At 30.3% G+C, this 14,021-nt stretch overlaps 1 protein-coding gene across 1 annotated transcript in view; it reads right to left on the bottom strand.

Annotated features, from left to right (window-relative positions):
- Window positions 1-5,552: 5,552 nt before the first annotated feature.
- LOC129802399 (RYamide receptor) overlaps window positions 5,553-14,021 on the bottom strand; it is a 32,745-nt gene continuing 24,276 nt past the window's right edge. Inside the window, exons 3-7 of the mRNA XM_055848177.1 lie at window positions 13,821-13,969; window positions 11,966-12,087; window positions 8,438-8,538; window positions 8,062-8,379; window positions 5,553-6,308 (exon numbers count right to left, since the gene is read on the bottom strand). Of these exons, the coding sequence (XP_055704152.1) occupies window positions 5,784-6,308; window positions 8,062-8,379; window positions 8,438-8,538; window positions 11,966-12,087; window positions 13,821-13,969 (1,215 nt within the window). The 3' untranslated portion in view covers window positions 5,553-5,783. The remainder of the gene's footprint in view (window positions 6,309-8,061; window positions 8,380-8,437; window positions 8,539-11,965; window positions 12,088-13,820; window positions 13,970-14,021) is intronic.

Below are 14,021 nucleotides of genomic sequence, written 5' to 3'. Positions count from 1 at the left end.
TCTCGGCTTAAATCGTAAATGTGTTAAGGGCCTTATTTTATATGAATTGCCAAATAGTTCTGTTGTTAATTAATATATATTCATGTTTAATTTAAAAAAAAAATTAATTTCTAAACTAAATTTTAGGATTAAAAACCTGAAATTAAGTTCAAACATCTCACTCCTCAAACTTTTATTTTCAATCTCTTTGTTGCAATTTGATTAAGATTGATGGCATGGTATTTAATTATCCAAAGGTTTAAGCCCGTCTGATCTGGTATCCCCTACTTAAGCCTTACGTTCAAGCCTCGCTTGTTAGTATTCTTCATAAGGGGAAATGGGGCACCTTTGAAATTGGGATTTTTCACCTATTTTTAAATAAAATTGAGCCTTATCGATTGCAGCCTTTGACTGCACAAACAGATTAAGAAGCTCAATTATATCACGATAAGGCTCAATTTTATTTAAGAATAGGTGAAAAATCCCAATTTCAAAGGTGCCCCACTTCCTCCTATAAAATTCTTTTTAGTTTTGCTTTCCTTGTGGAGAATACTATAGGTATTTGGTTGTGCAAATAAGTCATGCAAAAGATTCGTGAGATTTTTTTCAGGGTGCATTGTTAATATACAATGCTTTTTGCTTATATTAAACATTAAATTCTTATTGCACGTTAAATTAAATAATAAAATATATCATTTCTTGTCACTTCTACCATGTCTAAAGTATTAAAAAAAATAAAAGCAGGAAGTGACAACGTCATATGTGCGTTATTTATGTGGAAAAATCCATTACTTAACCCTTTAAGGACGACTGGGTCACCGGTGACCCAAAAATGAAATTTTTTCTGTAGCTATCTAACGTTATGTTTTGTCCTATAAACTCAGAAAAGGTGATTTTTACTGACCCCCAATTTTTGACCTTCTCGTCCTTAAAGGGTTAATTAATTAAGATCGACCAATCAAGTCTTCTGTAAAAACATCTTATATAATGCCTATATTTGTGTATTAATAAAGGCCTTAACGCTAAGATGTCTAATATAGTGGCGGGCAAATAAATAAGTTTACTCCTACAAAGCCCACTATTATCTTGTAATTCTTTTTTATTTCAATTCGTTGAAATAAAACAAATTACAAGAAAATAAAATCATTTTTAAAATATACCTTAAAATATTTAGACTAAAGTGGCCTGCCTTTGAATGCGGCAGTCTTTGAATGCTTCAATTTTTCTCTTATTTCCCAAAACTAAAATTACAATTTGTTAATCGAAGTTAATAGAAAATAGTTAATAGTATTAACCATAGTTCACAAAATAGAATTTTTGCTTTGAAAAATAAGAGAAAAATTGAAACATTCAAAGGCAGACATATTTTGTGATACGATGTATTTCAAAAAACTTCATATGGTTAAAAAAAAATATATTTTTATTAAATATTTTATTAGGCAAAAGTGTGTTTTTGTCTTTCTTTGATAAATGAAAAAAAAAATAAAATTATAATTATAATGTTTTATAGACATTAGGGGAAGCTTTTTAAAAATGCTTAGTTGAAAGTCCTCAATTAAGTACTTAGTCAAAATACTCTTCATGTTTTCAATACAAACTACTTAATTAAGGACTTTAACGAAGACCCTAATTAAGTACTTATAGTATTAAGGCTAAGTGATTGTTTTTTTTCCTAAAATTAAATAATAATAATAGCAAAATATTGACAAAAAGAAACCGCTCTCACGTGGAGTTTAAGGAGTTAAATATTCGTAACTGTTACGTAAACAAAAAAAATTGCGAAATACTGCAAGCAATTTAGAAAAATATTGTTGTAAAGAACTGTTTCCTGAGTATATCCCGTATATCCGAATGAAGTTATACAACATCCTATGAAATTTAGTACAATAAATAATAAATTTGGCTGCACGCAATTCAAAAAGCTTTAATTTTTTAGAAAAATTGCTAGTAACACCTAAAGAGTTTTTGAATCTAGGACACTGAATCATAGACCAAGTGTTTTAACCATTAATCAACTAAACGTGTTTGTAAATTGTAGCAACTCACAATCGAGCATTATTTTTAAATACAATACCAAATATATTTTCATTAAAAAACTACTATAAATATGATAGTAATTATCTCAACTTACTTTCATCAGTAGCCAGCCAGGTTAATATCCGTTAGATCATACAGATAAAATCAATTAAAGTACTCGTCACTATGATATCACGAAAGTTGGTGGAAGCAATACTAAGATAGAAATGAATGCATGAAAAAGAAGCACAATATTGTTAAAATTTTAAAATCAAAAATAAGAATGATTACACAGTTAATTCAAAAATAATATTTTTATTAGTCTTGACTTTTTTTTTTCAAATTATGGTCGAATTTACAAAATTAATTATGATCACTTATGATTTACACACGGAGCTTTTTCGTGAAAATAAAACTTTTACAATCCCTTTCATAACGGCAGTTAAATCAGATTTTAAACTTTTGTAGCAATATTCGATCAATTTCGCATAATTTTCATTTTACAATATTATTGTTTGCAACTCTCTTATTGCCAGATTGAACGACTACAAAAGATAAAATATTTGTTTTACACAAAAACAGCCCCATGCGAAACTTCTTACAACGATTTTATATCTTTTTTCTATAATATATAATTCTATTTTACTTAATTAAAAAATACCAAAATAAATTTAATACATACATATTTTTTTAATTGTATTATTTAAGACAGTAAATCTCCAAATTGAAGTCTTAATGTACAGGAAATTTAGTTTTTCTTAAAATGTACTTAAACTAAATTAACAACACTTTAAAATCAGAAAATCAATGGACAAAAAATGCATGGAACATCATGTTTTTCAAATTTCTGTATTTACGAAATTCTGTTAAAGTAAAATCCATAATGAAGTGGAGGGTTAATATATCTTCGTTTCCCTCAACTAGTGTCGTATAAACAATTTGGGTATTTTTTACCGTATGATAACTTTTCAGTTGCATTAAGAATCGCACTGATCCATTTGCGACTGGGAGGCATTAAAACTGCAGTAATTTTCTTCTAAAGAAAATTGAATGCGAATTAAAAACAAAAACAATGCAATGTTTAAAAAATGGTAATTTTTGTTAAAATAGGATATTCTAAATAAAAAAATATATAAAAATATTTATTTTTATAGACAAACGCTGTTGTATTTTCACGAAAATTCGATTAAAAAGCTGTATAATTTTAAATAGTCCCAAATTGCTGCACTCTGATAGGAGCAATTGTTGAATAATTAAATAAAAATAATTTGAAAATAAAATAAGAGAATTTGCATTTCCTATATTTTTGATTTTTTACAAAATATGTTTATTTTTTTAATTAACATAATTATAGAAGAAAACATGGGCAGCTTTTTAGAAATCTTCAATTTTTTTTATACAATATCTGCTGATTGAAACACCTATTACGTTTTATTGATTTTGACAAATTGTGTCTATAATTTTAAACTATTCGTAAAAAGTCTCCTAAACACAGATTACAGATATAAATATTTATATACAAATTTTTCAATAACTTATATCAATAGGAACAAAGGTAACCTACAATAAAACAAAACGCATCATCATTCGTACAACTGCTTCCACTCTAAAACCTTTCTTAACAAAATCAAATGAGAAGTTATCGAAACTTTTTAATTAGTTATTTAATTACTTATAAAAAAAAATAAATTATTGCCAAGTGTTGGTCAAAGAGGAGCATGATCTTAAATCAAATGCAATTTATTCTTGAATTTAATCATCTTAATCACTTTGCTGATTGAAATCAAGGGGTAACACCAGGGGCATGAAATTTCCTATGTTTCCCATATGTTTCTAGCGAGCCGTAAAAATTTTTGAGTTTATTAGCTGTTTTCTGTCATTGTAAAATGAATTAGCAAAAAATACTAATACAAAATAAAAGCCAATTTAATAACGAAGAGGCAACCGAAAACCCTAAATTGGCAATCTACGTAGTTTTGGAGATATCTCGTGAAATGTGTACGAAAACAGGGAAAAAATTACACTAAAACTGGTCACATTTTTCAGAGCTAATGTCACCCCCCTGGGTAACACATTCTTACTTTAACACACGAGGGCTTCTAGTTTCTGAGGTTTCGTAAAACATTTTATTTTGTACACGAGCTTCCCGAAATATTTAGGTTTTTTTCAGTTTTGATAAGGGTTTCTCAGTTTGCGTAACCTCTTGGCTAAAATTTTTGTAGAGTTGTACAAAATTTTAAAGTTATAATTTTCTTAGTACATTTAGTAAAATTGATTTTTTTCAAAAAACAAATTAATAGTATGGACAACTTCCATTTTTTGAAACCAATGTTCCACAGCTTTTACAAAGTTTATTATAATCATAAATAAAATAAAACAATTTTATAAAATCAAAAAAATAGGAGAAACCTCTTAAAATTAAAATTAAAAAAAAAATCAACAATATTGTCTCAAATTATATAAAAATCACATTAATTGTAGCACCTTTTGGTATCAATACCCTACTTAATTCCAATTATTATAATTTTTTCGATTTATCCAATGTTGCGCTATTAAAAAAAGTGAAACCGACATACTGCTTAGTAATTCTTAGTTACAGATTTACTACTACAGAATTACAGAAAAAAAAACTGTCAATTTATTCAGTGGCATTGAATAGGGTACTGGGATTAAGACGTGCCACAATTTATTTATTTAATAACATACACGTGTTTTCCTGTGAATAGCTATACATAGAAAAAAAATTCGTAATATTGTTCGTAAATGTTTCTGAAATTCTACTGAGACTTCCAAAATGCTCGTAAATCGTATAACCCACAAGTTAAAGTTCGTGAAAGTTTGTAATTTTTTCACAAACATTGTCTATAACTCGAGCACTTTAGGGGCATTTTTTGCTCCTTTGCAAACATTTCATCCTGCATTTTTAATTTTCTGACAAAACTTTAAGAACAAATACAAAATTTTACGAACATTTTTTTGTGTGCTAACGAACATTTACGAACAAATGTTTGTGAAACAAAATAAAAAATGCTCGTCAAAGTGATCATACAGTGCTGTCTCTCTATATGCACACTCTCTATGTGCACAGCTTTTGTGTCGGTTGCATTCAAAATCAATTTGTTTACATTTTGACAAAGTAATAAAGACAATTATTTTCTTGGTAACTAATTTTTCTTGTTTTTAATTTTCTTAATTTTATTTTTTCTGTCTCATATTATATTTAAAATAACACGGGAAATTCTAGAACATTAAAAAATGATAATTTATTAAAAAAAAAGAAAAAAACCGTTGGGAATTTAAAAAAAAAGTTGTGCATATTCAGAGAGAGAACTGTCAAAAAAAGTACCCAAACTGTGCATATAGCGAGACAGCACTGTATTACGCACAATGTTTGCTAAAAAGTGTAAACTTCTACAAACTTTTTTGTAGGTTATACGATTTACGAGCATTTGGTAAGTTTCCTGTAGAAATTCACAAACATTGACAAACAATTTTACATTCTTTTTCTTTGTATAAGAATAGTTTTTTTTACAGAACTCAGTTTTTTCAATTTTCTGTAAGGTTAAAGAATAATATACTAAATTTAAGACTTTGAATAAATAAAAGATATATTTTGAAGCTATTACTTTGATGACAAGATGGAAATTTAATTGAGAAGGAGAAGAATGGACAAGTTAAACTAACAAGAAACAGACAATTTCTCGAATTAAGACAATGAACAGAAAGAGAGTATTCTCCGGAATGGCATTCGTTTTCTTAGCCGTCCTCTTACATAGACGTCCTTCACTCTAGAGATCAATATCCTCAAACAGAATTCCAGAAGCGACACCTTGTCGTGCATGTCGCCCTTCTTCACCACTCTCCAGGCCGTCCTCATGGCTTATTGTGGGCGAGGAGAATGTGAACAATTCTGTATCCGAAGTGTTGTTCTGCTTCTTCCTTGGTGCCAGTGACTCATGGTACAATATATCACTGTATTCACCAATTTTGCTGCCGCAATTGGTGCACTCGCCTTTTTGGACATTGGCCGATGAATAATTTGCCTTCTGTCGATCACCAAAAATGCAATTTTTCACAGCTTTCCATTCCACTGCACCACGATGATGTGCCTTTTTTCCTTCAACATGACAAACAATGAGATTGTTTGGGGTCACGTGACTGTGATTTTGGATCTTTTGTCGTGTAGATGTGTTCGTGTAGTTGGATCGAATGGAACTTACGCGTGTGTACACAGACTTCTCACTGTAGTCCCCATTATCGAATCCTAAACGGCAGAAAGGACATCGTTTGCTGAACTCCCTCTTGAACTTTTCCTGAAACGTATGGTAAATTTCTTTAGAAATGTCAATATGAATTATTTAAATAAGTTAAAAATAGATTTCTATCAGGGTTAAACAAGTAAAGTTTAATTGATGGTGTATTTAAATAATTATTTTAGGGGAAACTGGGACAGTAATAAACCTGGGGTAATTGTTTAACACTGCGAGTTTTATTTAGATATTGAACTTCAGAGGACGAGACCTGTACGAATTCATAGATACTATAAGGATGCATGTCCACTGAAGTAATGGTCGTTATAGTCCAAGTAGTGGTTAATTATTTTATGTATACATAAAAACAGAAAAGTTAAAAAATGTTGTAAAGTTACGAGGCTTAACCGAGGGGACCCTAATACGGGCTTCAGACCTAAGACTTATCCATATGGCTTAACTTCCTTATTTCTTATCAGTCAAGAATTTTTGGTAAATTTTAACTTAAGACTGGATTAGTAAGGGTAAATAATCTATTACATTCTGAAAAACCAATAAAATTGTTTGCTATTTAGGTTTTTGAGACCTTCGAGAACTGAACTAAACCTCTAGTCTGAAGACCTCTTAAGGATTTTCAAGGATTTCTTGAGTGCCCCGAGTGCATAAAAATTTCCCAATTCCACAAGAAATCCTCGGGTTATCTAGGGTTCTCAGTATCCTATGGGTTCTCACGGGTTCTTCAAACTTTTCCTCATTTTCGGACGGTTTCGGACCCGGATTATAGGATATACCGCGAACATATAAACATTTTTCAGATTCTCAAAAATTTCCCGGATGAGCAAGGGTTGTCAAAAGTGGATCTGAAAATTATCTTTCGGTTTCTCGTAAATTCTCTCAGTGTTTGAGGAATTCTGATTCGTTCTGAAGTTGAGACGTTTTTCGGAATTAAAGTTTTATGTAACTTTACAACAATCACCATGGTGAAAAGCAAGCCAACGAACGATTGTCTTTGTAATCTTACTTTTTAGTGTCTGTATGAAAAGGTGTTGTTTAATTTTTAAAGGCTTCCATTTCAAAACACTGGGATCTATGAAACATAACTAATACCGCCGCTGTGCGATATGGAACGTTTTTATGCAAAATTTGTCGTCCCCATTCATTTAAGATGCCTAACCTGCATCTTATTCGTTACACAGGTATTCAAAATATACTAGTGCATCTAGGAATTTTTACGCATAAACGTTTTGTACACAGCCTTTGTAAAATTTATCAGAAATAGGAAACATCTATATTATTACTTCTTTTTATTTAAAAAAAAAATCCTGAAAATTTTTCAAATCATCCTAATTTTAAGCCATCATAAAATGCTTCCTCTTTAAAATCAGATATTAGTCATTATGAAACCTTGTTAAATTGTAAGTTTTTTAGCAACGTTTCTTAAGATTTGCAAAAATTAAATCATTTATAGCAAAAAAGGCTGGGCAGTAAAAAATTAAATATGGTCAATAATAAAACCTAAATCTTTGTAAAATGGGTATAATTGACATTCAATATGATTACAGTTAAAATGCATAAATTATAAATAATTTGAATACTGATCAAATTTCATTTTTTTACTTATCAATATTAAATGATATTAACTCATTTCTAATGCCAAAATCAATAAATAATCGTAATAAATATAAAATATAAAAAAAATTAAAGAAAAATGTCTCTATTTAACCAATCTTAACCTTAACAAACTTCATAGTATACCCTTCTATAAAAATTAACTTTATTCAATGATAGATGTTCCTATGAGAATTTCAGTACTCACGTTGTAAATGCCATAGATGAAGGGATTATATGATGAATTGCTCATTGCAATCCAGTCAGAGCAAAAGAAAATTATGTTAATGTAGCGATAGTCATTGATTCCTGGCCATGTAGCTTGGAGAATATTGTAGAGTTGTAGTGGAAGCCAGCAAACTCCAAAGAGAGCCACAACAATCAGCAACATCTTTATCACCTTCTTCTTGTTCTTCAAAAGCGTAACATCTCGGTCATTTTGAGCATTTCCCGGTGTTTTTGAACCCCAAAGGCGTACAGCCATTTGGATATAAACAAAACTAATTACGCAGAACGGGATCAAATACTACAAGAGAATTCATCAATTTCAGTGAAAATCAAGATAATCATTTAAGACGTAATACCTGAACAAGCACTAAAATGTACCGATAAATCTTCATTTGCTCATCTGTTAAATTCTCGTTATTGCAGAATGGTTTCCATAGGGCAATGATGTCACCTTCACCTGTTGAATATGTTCGGTATTAGTATAACTCAGTGAAATAGAATCTTGACTAAGATGGAAAGCACCTCAGACACAAACATTTTATCTACTTTTATCCAGATTCACTGCGCATGTGTATTTTGAAAGGAAGTATAAAGGCCCAGTACTAACAATACGATTCTATACGATACGACAAGAGCATTTCAAGTCGTATTAGAAATAATTGAAACAAAATATGGAAATTTTTTTCTTAGGTAGTAGGTAGGAAGGTAGGGTAAACATAAAAAATTACAACTTTTATAAGAAGATAATATTTCTTTTTTTTTAAATTTGAAGAAGTATTATAATAACTGTAGACTTCAAGAATACCTATTTCTACATAAGCAGAGGATGTTTCAAATGTATAAATAAAACGAGGATATTTTCAGATAAATCCTTAAAGTCAGGAATTTTAAAGATTACAAAGTGTTCTAGCTTTGCAGAATGCAAAGCGCTTTTACTTCTCTGTAAGCTTGTTACTGAACTAAGGGGTAAGAGATATCGACTCCCGGACATCGTTGACTTCCGCCCCCTTCGTAAGCCAATCATTATCTAGAAGTTTTCGTTTTTATTTCTCATTTTTTTGTTTCTTTTTTCCTTAGTTTCTCTTTTTCTGCTTGACTAATAAATTTAAAAATGTATTTTTAAAAAAAAACTCTTAGACTCTAATTTCATAACCTCAACTTAAACCTTAAAATATTTTTATAAAATTAATATTATTTAATTTTTTTAAATATGGTGCGGAAAACAATTATACTATAACATTTTTAAAATAAACAAAAAGCAATAAAAACTATTCTAGTTTAGACAATTTCACATCCTTTTCTTTATTACACGCAAATCGGATTATTAGTAAATGAGATTACTTAATATAAAACAACACGAAATTTCTTCAAATTAAATTTGGAATATTTTACTAATATCCCAAATGGAATATTCTAACAACATTAGTTAGAAAAGTATGTTTAAAAAATAAAACAAATACTATTTAGAAATTTATTTCTTGTTGTAAAACGTTTACATGAAAACTATTCGGAAACTTCTGTGTGATGCCCTGTCTTCCTCGATAGTAAATCCCTCAAATAAAGCGTGTGCCCTCTACCTGCTCTACACTTATTAAAGATTGATATTATAACTCCCTTCTTAATGCATGAATTCAGAATGAATATATCTGGAAGAAATCGAAAGTTGAAAGGAAAATTTTGATCTCCCTCCTCCTTGATCTAAATTTATTTCTACGCCCCTGCATTCATACAGAACTTAATAGGTTTAAATTAAGGGGGTTTCCTTAATTAGAAAGGTAAAAACGAGATGTTTTTCGCAATTTTTTTGGAGGACAGAGAAACGAGCAATCTTCTTGAAATCTTTATATGTTTATACACATTTAAAGAGATTAAAGAATTTTTTTTTCAATAAATAAATAATTCACAGGGGCACTTAGGCGCGATACTCCCTAAATTGGCGGGAAATCTACAATTCGTAATTCTTATCTAAAAAAAGGAACCAAAAAAAAGGTTGAATTCTCATAAATTTATTTCATATTTAATTAATCTAAGAAAACCCGAAGAAAATCGTGCAATCGTAACTTTTTCAGTGTTTCTTTAAAAAGGATTCATTTCACGATAAAATTTCGATTTTAACACGCTGTAAAAGATGGAAAAACAGATATACAACTATTCTTTTAGTTCAAATAGAAGGGCATTTAATACTGAAGAGAATAAGCCTTCATTCGTTTTAATTAGTCAATAACTTTTTTCTTAGTCTTTCCCGCAAATCCGACAAAATTGTAAAATTTATAAATAGAGAAAGCGCGTTTCCACGTTTTCGATTTACGCCCGAGGGCTTTCAAATATTCCTGGTGTTTCTTTACTTTTGTTTGTCTATCTTCGAGAATACTTCAATTTGGTTTCTGAAATTTTCGTAGAGTAAATTAAGATAATTCAAAACCTGCTCTAAATGGAAATTTTTCGCTACTCCAAATGGAAACTTCATTGTTTTCATGTTAAATACAGTACTAAATTATTATATTTATATATTTTCTATACCACAGCTTCATTATTTAGTTAATTTTGCTCCACATAAAGCGAAAATCTATTCATATTCACAAATTTTAATTTGTTAATTTCTCAGAAAAATTAAAAGTGTACCTTTCCGTCATAGAATTTTTCATCGATCGACCAAGTTTTCCAGTGAAAAACACAATGAGGTGACTATTGTTTATTCGTTTTATTTAACATTTATGTCATATTTCTGGCTAGTTTTAGTTAAATTAAGTGCTAATCTTTATTGCTAACGGTACGTGAAGTTTTCAAATGAAATAATTACCTATTTCGTGAACGTAAGGGGTTTTCTGGAGTGTCTGCAAATGCTTCAATAGGAAACCCCGGAAATATGATTTTTTGGAGAGATTTTCTTATTATTTTAGATGGGAAAGGAGAAAAGACCAGGAATAAGAACAAATCCTGCACTCAAAAGCAACTCAACAAGGTTTTGGAAGCCTTTCGTCGTGGTTTCACTTACACTGTTTGTCTCCAATTAGAAACTTTCCCTTGTCTCCATTTGGATTAATTTGTTTCCAATAGAAGCATTTTACACCCGCGTATTTTTCTTGTATTTAAGAAGTTTTCGAATTATATCTAAAGAATTTTCACTAAACAGTAACATTCTAGAAGAGTCAAGGAGCAAATTTATGTAATTCTCTTCAAAAAAAATATGAACTTAAAGTGTTGGATCTTCTGTCAAAGTTAAAGCGTCTGGAAATGGTTTTGAATTAGGACATTTACCCTATATTCTAAAATGGTGAAAATAGTTTATCTATCCATTTAAGCAATAAAAATATAGACCTTTTCTGACCTTGAAATTTGAGGAACCCCTTCAAAATAGACTGCCAGAAGAGTTTTACGTATTAGTACCAAAAAGTTTAGAAAAATGCGTTAGCAGAGTTTGAATCCTATCAGAAAACGTGAAATTTTGTACCGACAAAAATAAATAAGATTGTAAAGAATCGCGCAAAATAATTAGGTCTGAATTTAATTCAATTTAATTAAGGAATTTTATTGGATTGTTTAATTTATTTCGCTCTCTATGGATTAAATTACACTTTTCTGGCCTATTTTGAAATTTTCATCAGTTAAGGGAATGTAGGCATGGTTCGCACAGAGTGAACCTTCAAACGATGCGAATTTTCTCTTTGTTTGCAAAGAGCTGACTTACCATTTTTCATCTCGTTTCATGAGCTTAATAATTATCTATCTTATGGCTAAGAAATGACGAACTAGCTCTTTGCAAATAAAGAGAAAATTTGCGTTGTTTGAAGGTTCACTCTGTGCGAACCATGCCAACTTTTCCCTAATTCCCTATGTAAAAAAATCGGAACACTCTCATTTTTTAATAATAACAAAAAACTTACGTGTAACATACTCCTTTACTTGTTTGACTTCCATGGCATAGCAAACAGGAGCTGCCAAAATAATGGATATAATCCAAATACATCCAATAATAAGTCTGCATACGTTTTTAGACTGTCTTGCTCTGAAAAGAAGACAGAAATATTTATTGACTAGTATATTATTACAATCTTCTTTGATATTATTGCCATCTATCCAAAGGAATTGCTCTGTCCCTTCCGGCTTTTGTCAATTCTTTGTTACCGGATCCTCATCAAATGGAGATATATTGGTATGATAATTTGACCCCATTTTTCCCTGCCTTCAAAGGAATATACCGCACTTTTCCAATATCCCAAAAATAAGTAATTTGGCCAATTTAAGAAGTTTAATTGGTCTGTTTGAAATATTAATGAACTAAGGCAATTGATTTACGGAGAATCTCGAATAAGTTATTGAGCTATAAAGTTAACTGGAGCAGTCTTGAAAATACTCTCAAATATACAAAATATTTGCAAATTTTTCCGTATTCAAAACATCTGGGTTGTTGAACCATTCGTAAAAAAAATGGTGATGAGTTTCTGAGTGGTGTAATGGAAAATCTGGCATTAATTATTGTGAAGATTGTAATTGCTGTGCTGGGACAAAAACACGCAAAATTCATTAAAATAGCTAAATGCGTCAAATTGGATCATCTTGCAAAATAGATTGATATTTCTCACATGAGTGATATTAGAAGGGTTGGTTCAGGAGGTGTATAGACAAATGGGAAAAGGAAATTTTGAGGGGCAATAGAGCTTTATGCTATACCACGAAACAATGAAGATTCTTCGTGTAACACCCTTAAATATCTACATGCACATAGAACAATTTGAAATAAACCGATTAAATTTTCACAGTTTCCGCGTTATGAGCTTGATTGATGAGCTGAAAATCTATTTGATGGTTCATTTTGAGGAATGCTTTTTAAGGGCACTGAATAGATTCTTCTTCATTTAACTTCCTCTATAGTTAATAAATGTTCACAGAGATAGCTTAATTACTGTGGTTAATACAAGTTCCTTAGAATCTACTTGAAGAAAGTATACTAGAGGCATGAATTAAGTGACAATCATTAGTAAGCTATTGTCCCATAAAAATGGCCTTTAGTATTTCTTATGAAGTGTATTAATATTCACATTTTGACAATAGCAATGGGGTATGGTATATAGTTAATTTATCTCGTTTACATTGATATCAATTTCCAAAGCAGATCTTCTGAAGAAGACAGAAAATTCACCAGTTATTATTAAAGAAATCTTTATTTTAATTTAGGTTTTTCAACTGAGACACTGATTTGCATTCTGATTAAATGATAATCATGTCAATGTCCTATTAAGATTCCTCAGAGCCCAAGATAAGAAATTCTTCTCAACATTTCGACCCTTCTCCCATGGATTTAGTCCATCCAAAAATTTGCATTTTATCGGTACCATTTGCTCCAAGTATTCATCACTTCGAGTACGCAATCCCATTTAGCAGGTATAACCAAAAAGGGCAAATAAACGATAATAAGGGTGCAAATTAATCGAATAGTCTTAGCGATAAAATTAGTTCTTAATTGATTTTGATAAATTAGATCAACAAGTGAAAACTGTCTTCTGGAAGAGTTGAGCCAAGAAGAATATTAGTATATAATATATACATTAAAGACAAAGGCTAGCAATTATCCTCTGATGTAAATGCTTGAAGATTCCTTTAAGAAGTTTCCATTGTGCAAAATTTCCGTAGAAAGCGCGTCTATTTAAAAGTACCAAGGCATATAATTTCCGCCTAATTTACCAAGAAATTCAACAGAAGAAAATGTTTGCTTACGCTTTACCTTTAATACATTCTCACCTTAGTGGATTAAGAATAGCTCTATGGCGGTCCACAGCTATTGCCGTCAATGTAAGAACTGACACATTAACGCTAAGGAGCTGAACAAATGGGCAGAAGCCACACATAAAATCTGGTAAATTCCAGCGTTGTAGGAGAGCGGCCTGAAACTGGAGAAAAGCAACAAGACAACCATAACAATTTTGTATAATTTACAGCGAA

This window comes from Phlebotomus papatasi, chromosome 2, assembly GCF_024763615.1.
Source record: "Phlebotomus papatasi isolate M1 chromosome 2, Ppap_2.1, whole genome shotgun sequence".
In the NCBI taxonomy this organism is placed as follows: Eukaryota; Metazoa; Arthropoda; class Insecta; order Diptera; family Psychodidae; genus Phlebotomus; species Phlebotomus papatasi.
Note: the sequence above shows the minus strand (reverse complement) of the source record. Positions and strands in the feature narration are given on the sequence as shown.